General features: G+C 37.8%; 1 protein-coding gene across 3 annotated transcripts; it reads right to left on the minus strand.

Annotated features, from left to right (window-relative positions):
- Nucleotides 1-1,660: 1,660 nt before the first annotated feature.
- On the minus strand, nucleotides 1,661-8,245 carry LOC306763067 (uncharacterized protein). 3 transcript variants are annotated; one of them, XR_013771512.1, is made up of 11 exons: nucleotides 7,939-8,245; nucleotides 7,202-7,407; nucleotides 6,078-6,240; nucleotides 4,913-5,083; nucleotides 4,712-4,825; nucleotides 3,446-3,505; nucleotides 3,242-3,346; nucleotides 2,959-2,994; nucleotides 2,404-2,753; nucleotides 1,877-1,920; nucleotides 1,661-1,760 (listed from the first exon to the last, which is right to left on the minus strand). XR_013771512.1 is itself a non-coding variant. In XM_079249746.1 (11 exons), exons 1-10 carry the CDS (start codon nucleotides 7,985-7,987, stop codon nucleotides 1,916-1,918), a joined length of 969 nt encoding a protein of 322 aa, XP_079105872.1. In that variant the 5' UTR covers nucleotides 7,988-8,245; the 3' UTR covers nucleotides 1,661-1,760; nucleotides 1,877-1,915. The 3 variants fall into 3 exon arrangements, 2 of the variants coding, with proteins under 2 accessions (XP_079105872.1, XP_079105871.1); XM_079249746.1 differs by having other exon boundaries at nucleotides 2,404-2,469; nucleotides 4,919-5,083; XM_079249745.1 differs by having other exon boundaries at nucleotides 2,404-2,469.
- Nucleotides 8,246-8,288: the final 43 nt, after the last annotated feature.

Raw genomic sequence — 8,288 nt, forward strand, 5'->3', positions numbered from 1 at the left:
GGCAGAAGTCTGGACCCTGTCAGAGCGGTGGTGGAGCAGAGGAGGAAACTTCAGAGTATTTTCGACAACATACCCTCCATTAGAAGTTGTCAGGACAGAGGAGAAGCTGTAATGACAGACAGATGTTGTGGGACTGAAAGGCTTAGGAGGTCCTGTATTCCAGCAGCCATTACACTGTTTAATATTAATCTTTCATTTTCATCTACTATCATTTCATTTTATGTAATACATTTTTTAACAATTTTTGTGAAGACGGGAACTGTTGGAACAACAACCGATCGATAGATTTATCTATCCATCTTGAGATATAAAAACCACTACAATATTAAGTGGGCGTGGCCTGGTGAAACTTCTATGATCTATATTATATTCTTAGGATATTGATTTGAATTTCATAGTGAATTGGTTCATAAAGACACCCTTTCTTCATATTTAAAATATAAGTGACAGCTGAACTACTATTTAAGTAATCAAATTATCTGTGATGTGAAAAGGGAAATATGTTCCCGAAATGAATATATTGTATCCTATCCATCCGTAAAAACACAGAGTTAGCAGGAAGTCAATGATTGATACCAAGAGCAGCCAATAGGAGGGGGAGAAAGTATGAACAGAAAAAACCCACGAGGAACTCTACAAATGTTGACGTCTGAGTAAAATGCTTTGTCTTGCGCTGATTAAGACTGTAAAGCTTTAAGTTATTTGGTATCGGCTGCATTGCTAGATGTTTAAAATAAAAGGAACTGTAGTCTGTAGCCTCACAACTTCATATGAAATTATGACTTAATGTCCATTTCACACTACTGCAGTCCAATCACCGCTGGGCCGTCTGATGGGGCCAGTTTTCCAGTTTTGGCAGAAAACATACCTTATTTCTCCATCTTAATTACATTTAATCTGGCTTACCGGGGGTTATGACATTTGAATTTTTGTCTTTCAAAAATAGATGCTGCCTGTACTGACAGACATTATCTTTTATAGTATACAATCAATATTGCATTTCATAATCAGAATCCAAGCTGAAAACATCCAAATTTCTCATTCAGCGTGTTCTATTTGACATACTTTTAAGTCCATGCTCCATCATATTTCCCTTATTTTTTGTGCCTTACAGCCAGTCAGGCGGTATTGCAGTAAATTTGTAGTATTTATCAGTGAACTACCAGAGAATAGTAAATTCAGCTCCCAGCTGATGATGTTAAATTTCCAGTCATGTTGACAGCTCAAAGCACTTTACCCTGCATGGCTCCTTCACTCAGTCACACAGTTGTACCCCAATCGGCACATCGGGGTAATCCAGGGTGCCCTGTTTTGACATAGGACACTTGGGTGAAAAGTCAGGGAAAGCCTGGGATCAATGCCCTATTGGAAGACAACTGCTCTTACACCACAACTACAGCCTGATAAATGATGATGACCTGATGAAGATGGCTTGTCTAAATGTGGATTCACACCATAAAAGAATACTTGGTTTGATGCATTTCAACAAAGCAGTGTTGGATTCCTGTGGATAGAATAGTAATGCGTAATTGAAACTTTTGTCTTTATTTAGCACATACTTTAAAATAAAGTACTATTACAACAATTTTTTTTAAAAATGACTTATTTTTTAAAAATGTGACGACAAACTTTTAAAAACAATTTAAAAAAAACAAAGTAAAACGTTAAGGAATAAAAAGAAGCTAACAACAACCAAGGCAAGTACAAACAGTAGACAGGTCTGTTCCAGGTCATCAGAGGAGTCGTTCCATCTCATGTGGCTGAAAGAAAGGCAACACTTGCTTTACTTTTACTTAGAGCTTGGGTGGATGAGCCAGTCAGCAATCAGGATCATAATAATATTGGATTTGTGATTTAAAATGACTGACATACATACCATTTTGGACATGGCAACCACTTAACTTTCAGCTCGCTTTTACCCTGAAACACAAACAATGGTGAAGTGATCCAGAGAAAAAAGCATGCTTGCTTGCTGTACAACTCTACATTGATCTTTTTCTGTGTGTTGTATGAAAGTTATGTTTTAATTTGGCTGTTTGTTATGTTCTATTCTGGTACGCAGTCATCTGACAGATGTTTTTACCCAAAGCAACTTCCATGTGACAAGGGATCGATTAACCCAAGATAAGTGGGAGGAAGCCAGAGTACCTGGTGAGAACCCACGCATACACAGGAAGGCCACCCACTCCCCACCCCCCAGAAAAAGCTTCAACAATCAACCGTCTTGCTGTGAGGCCGCAGTGCTAACCACTCTGCCATCATGCTGGGAATGGACACTTCACTGGAGATATATGAAACCCTTATCCTCCTGAAGTTTATAGCATATACAGTATGTATCAATATTTGTCATGTTAATAAAAAGCGTGTTGTGTTCAACTAAAAATAATTATAAATGCAACTTACATTTCGAATCCTTCGTGACAACTTTTGTGTATGGAAAGCTTTCCTTATTGTCATGGAAATCCCAGTCTGACGAGAGTGAGAGAAAAGTAACTGTTTTTAATAACCAATTATTGTTAATATGAATGATTACTGTTATTAATATATCCATCCATCCATCCATCCTCTTAACAGCTTAGTCCAGTTCAGGGTAGTGGGAAGCTGAAGTCTATCCCAGCAATCACCAACAGTCCATCACATGACAAACACAGAGAGACAATAAACCAGACAGACTCACCCCTGGCCTTATTCAGACAGTTAACCTAACATGCATGTTTGGATGATCGGAGGAATCTGGAATACCCAGAGAAAGCCTGCGCATACATGGGGAGAACATGCAAATGTCACACAGAAAGGCCGCTGTTCGAACCTCTCCAAGCCAGGGCTCAAACCAGTGACCTCCTTGCTGTGAAACTTCAGTGTTAACCACTATTCTATTATTATTATTACTATTATTATTATTATTATTATTATGCCATGTAGAATTTAACCATCATTCATTAACATGATAAACATTACCTTCTGGGTTCACTTTGCGACCTTGTTTGATGCCACCTAAACAATTAAAACAAAGGCAGATAATTATTTTAATGTAGCATGTTATGAAGTTCATACCAACAACATGCATCATGTATGATTCTGAAAAAATAGAAGCCTTTTGCATCTTGCGCACAACACAAATATTTTGTTTTATTAGTTCAGAAACTATCAGGCTTACAGATGTTTTTGGATTATGCTAAAACAATCAAATGCATTCCACAGAGTTGTTTGTTGCTTTTATGGGGTTTTTATGAGATCTTACCTTTATGCTCAAGTTGAGGGGTGGGTAATGCTGGAGAAGATGTAGAAGTTGGGGGAAACAGGCAAGGTAAGCATGAAGACGGCAATGCCATGTCACGTGTTGTAGCTGCAGGATCGAGTGTATAGGCAGAGAAAAAAGGCTATAATAGTGAAAACCACTATTGGAGTGTAAAAACCAGAATGTGAAAAACAATGCATATGTTACCACTTGTCCCAGAAGCTGGAGAGGGTTCTGACGCTGTGGTTGGTGTTGCACTTCCAGACCCTGTGCACAATTTAATAAAGTAAATAAACTTTATTAAAGTTTATTAAGGCAATTTAGTTGATTGAGTTTCTTCTTTGACAAATTGTAAGATACATAATGTACAAATAAAAAAAAAAAGATCAAACATATTATCAAAATCAGGACATAAAGTAATAAATCTTTACTCTGCACTTGACAAAGATCCTTGTCTGAAAGTGTCTGTTGGTTAAATGCTGTTCTGCAGCACTGAACAAAAGAAAAAGTCAACATTTAGTGTGACAACTGTGACTATTTGTTTTTTTTCCATTGCTGGGCAGCTGTAGGCGGTGAAGAAGAGAAGTATTTTCTTAACAAACAGAAAGTTAGTTAAGGTTAGGTTAAAAAAACAGACAGAAAATCAGGTGTAGGAGGGATAAAACTAGAGAAGTGTCCCATAGCATAAGTTTGGAAAGACTGCCTTCGTCAGAGTGCTGACTCATCTGTCCGAAAGTTTAGTCTCCTTTGAATAGAAATGACGAATGTAGTTTCTGCTGTGATCCTGCAACATCTGTCATCCTTGTGCTAGAAGACAGTTACACTAGTGTGTATTCTACAGCTGTAAAGCAAACAGGCCTCTTAAGGCTGCACAGCGTCTGCATCAGGTTGGCTTAACTGATGCAACAATGTTGGCTCGTTAATTCAGACACATTTATATCGTACATACGGTACTTCTCAGATATGCGTGCATGAGTTCAGCATTAAGACCCACACATCCAAAAACAAGCAACCACATTATGAGTAATTACAAGTGAGCACTCCGGCTTAGCTGCATTTATGTAGATCTAGATAGGTGCGTATCTATACAGATCTACACAGAGCCTACAGCTGTTACGGCATCACCGACCTGACACAGATGTACGTTAGATCTAGATAGGTGCGTATCTATACAGATCTACACAGAGTCCATACAAGCTTTAAAGCTAAGCAGCATATTCATAAATATTGTGTCTGTGTACGTAGCGGTGTTGAGTGGTTTGAAGGCAAAGGGGGGTCATGCATAATATTAACTTAATTTAGATTTCTCTTTTGCTTATTCACTCGAAATTTTGTAAATTAATAAAATAAAAATAAAAAAAACTCTTAACACTTAGATTAACAAATACTGAAGAAATGAAGGTATAGTACACACAGACTACACACTTCCACACACTTATTGCTCTTTTGCAAGCAGTTTTCATGAGGTCTCACCTGTGTGCTCTGGTGGACAGTAAACCTTTACAGAATACAGTGGAGGAGGTGGGGCACACACACCTGGAGGTGGAGGGGGTTCTGAGGCCATCATGGGGGTTACAGTTTCAGAGTCTAGTGGACAGTACCACATGCAAAAGAATTTCTTTAGTATTCATCTGAGTGAGGTCTAAAGTAAGTCAGTCATTGTCATGTACTCACCCTCACCACGAGGTGCTGAGAGGACAGGACTTCTTCCATTCTGCTCTCTAACTTCAGCTTCCAAAGAGGCGGGGTCCCTCGGTCCCTCTTTCCCTGCTGGATGCAGGCGGATCGGTCCTTCTGCATCCAACCGACTAGATGCCTCAGACGCTCTCTTTCTTTTACCTGAGACTTAGCAAACATTGATCTAAGTCATTTGTGTAAAGTGTAACTAGTTTTTATCTTCCTCCTGTACATCAGTCTGTTTGTGGAAACAAAACTTGTGGAAACAAGAGACTAGCTTGTGATATGAACAAAGTAATGAATGTGAAGCAGTGTGTTTACATGCCTGCAGACATCCAACCATAGACACTGCAAACGCAGACCTCCTTTGTAATGCTGGTTTTGAAAAACTAAGAGTAGTAGTAACAAAATAACACTTAATGTGGAATGATCACCACTCTATTAGCAGTCCTATTCCAGAAACTGATGATGACTTTGGGTCGTTTAGTGGGGACAGAAAAAGATATTATATGAGTTCTAGACCACAATACTCACACCTTGTCTCCCAATAATATATCACAACAACTGACTTTGTGATGATTTAAGCAGTCCAAAAATATTCTCCAATGACTTGAAGCTGTTTCATACTTAAAAAGCTAAGATGCATCCTTCTTGTTTACACCACGGTCAGTCATAATTCTAACGACACCTGCCGTGCATTATTTTTGTACATAGCACATGTAGTTCGGCGAGTTAAATTACTGTAATATCACACCGTTCAGGGGCGTCACCATAGCAACCAGTTAATCAGCTGGTTCAGATCAGCTGGTTTTGACAAGTGAATGAGAGAAACGCGCTGTAACTGGACAACAGTTGTTTAGCATAACAATTACATGGAGGCCAACATGAAATAGTTGCTATACTTTAGCATAATAAACACATAATAATATATTTTGCAAAATAAAACACTATTAAATGTTTACATGGTATAAGTGGATTAAACAACTTGGATTTGTGCATCTGTGGACTCCGCTGCGCGTCGTGGTGTTCTAGACTCCGCACCGTGCAATATAAGCGTCTAATGCGTGGCTCCTTATTGTTTAATGCCTTTCTTATAAAACAGTTAAACGTTTCCACATTACATTTGAAAATATTTACATCAATACAAATTCTGTGGACTAACCTTTAACAAGATTCTCATAAAGGCTTTTTAAAAGCTTTACGGTGTCCTTCTCTTTTTCTGTTTTCACCTCTATGCCATCCAGGAAGCCGCAGGAGAATGAATTCTTCTTCTCGCACCCATATATGAAAATAGGATTTAAACCTGCCATCTTGAACTTGTGAATCTGCAAAAAAAAAAAAAAGATTTCTTATCAAAATGAATTAAAAAAAAATACAGTTAGTACTGGTGTTAGTGGCTGACATACTCTAAACTCCTATGGTGTCTTTTGACTGTGCAAACTTTTTTCCGAAAACAGGTTGGAAATTGAGGTCATGTTTACAGATTTTCAATCGTTCAAAGTTTTCTGAAAATCAACAGGACAGCCCTCGGGGAGTATGAAAGATCGTTGTTTTTTTTTTCTCCCAATTTTAATTTTGAATAGCACTACCATGAAGAGAAATCACCCAAAACCTCAGTCGTCAATGCTACTCAAGTAAAAACACAATTAGACTAAGAGATTAAAAACAATTATTTAACAAAATATATTTCTGATATGTCATTGGATTTGATCGTCACACAGATTGTCTTATTACATTTAAAGTTAGATATTTTAGGACATCAGACTCAGAGAAAGCCATGAGAGGCAAATGATTAAAAAAAAAAAAAAAGGATTACATCTTCATTTCAGTGTGACTGTTAAACATAAAGGCTTCATATCTGATTTTTACTTTCCTTTTGTATTAAGAATGACATATTTAATACACGGGGAAGCTGGAGCCTATCCCAGCTGGCTTTGGACGACAGGCCCTGGACAGCTCGCCAGTCCGTCGCAGGGACACACAGAGACAAACAACCACTCACTCCTAGGGCCAATTTAGAGTAACACATTAACCTAACATGCATGTCTTTGGATGGTGGGAGGAAGCCGGAGAACCCGGAGAGAACCCACACATACACAGGGAGAACATGCAAACTTCCCCGCAACCCTGAATGGGATTAAGCGCTTCAGAAAATGAATGAACGAATGAATGAATATTTAATACACATGTATAATGTCAAGAGAATTATAGTACCTTACATATGAATTATATGTCATAGTTTAAAATTTGGACAGTTAACATGTTAGCAATGTTGAGGTTTCTTACAAGGATCTGTGCAGAATCCACAAGTTTGCAAAGGTTTCCTCCAGTCTTTAGTTTTTCCCCCCACTGGCTGTTGACTTTTTCTTGAGCTTTTTTAATATTTTGCTTTAATGGCTGCTGGGCACCACAAATTTTGCATATCTTGCATGCAACACGGATTTGTTGCATGCAAGATATGCATTTCTTCAGTGTTGACCCCGGCATTATGGCTGGAAAAGAAAAAAAGACAAAAACAAAACAAACAGCAAAAACAAAACAAACTTTAGCTTTATAATAAATACAGACTATACTATAGACATTTCAATTGTCCTCCTTTGTCAGCATTAAATTAGTCCTTGTACAACTACATCTTTAAAAAAAAAAATCAATCAGTAAATCAGTCAGTCAATTCAGTCCGTTCTGAGGTTGAAAAATTAGCTGATTACCTTCAGGATGATTCGGTTTCTAAAGAAAATCGAGGGGCACATTCATTCATTTTTGTTGATTTACCATTGGAAGTTCTCCTACATGGTTTTCATGGAGGACATTGCCTTACCAGTTCGTGAATCTGGAGATGACGCCATTGATCAAACATTAGTTTTGATTAATCACTTCTTTTTTTAGCAAAGGCAGAAGTACTCGCATCAAAATCAAAGTAAAAGAAAAATCTTAGTAAACGTTTTGTTGTTCTATTTTGTTATTATTTTAGCGACCTGTATATCGTGTATTTTATTTATATAAAAAATAAAGTGAATACTTACGTTCGAAGACAACAGAAGAAATCCAGTGTCGATAATTACCACGTGACATCCGGGTAAACGTATTCTTTTTAGAAAAAAAAATCTCGACAACACAGTAAATATGGTATTCATTCACAAAAAGTGCAAATTAACTTAAACGTCTAAAAACCGATAACTGTTTGTGTGTCTAAATATTTCCACTAAAAATAAATGGGGGGCGGAACAAACATCACGTGATAGAAACGCCTGCTTAGAATTCCGTAGGAAATGTACGAATTTCCATGTGTTACTTTTCGTATGCATTTATACGAATGATTTGTGAGAGCAGCCTGGGAAACTACGTGGACTCACTCTGCAGCAAGACTCGAAAG

The sequence above is a fragment of the Telmatherina bonti genome (genome assembly GCF_933228915.1).
Source record: "Telmatherina bonti genome assembly, chromosome: 12".
Taxonomy (NCBI): domain Eukaryota; kingdom Metazoa; phylum Chordata; class Actinopteri; order Atheriniformes; family Telmatherinidae; genus Telmatherina; species Telmatherina bonti.

What these genes read in the sequence shown, in the direction of transcription:
- LOC306763067 (XM_079249745.1), bottom strand. Translation starts at nt 7,987, where the DNA reads ATGTCACGTGGTAATTATCGACACTGGATTTCTTCTGTTGTCTTCGAA. An exon ending in TTATGAGAATCTTGTTAAAG is followed by an intron (nt 5,084 to 6,077) that starts GTTAGTCCACAG and finishes ATGTTTGCTAAG; the next exon opens with TCTCAGGTAAAAGAAAGAGA. An exon ending in CTGTCCACCAGAGCACACAG is followed by an intron (nt 3,506 to 4,711) that starts GTGAGACCTCAT and finishes AATTGTGCACAG; the next exon opens with GGTCTGGAAGTGCAACACCA.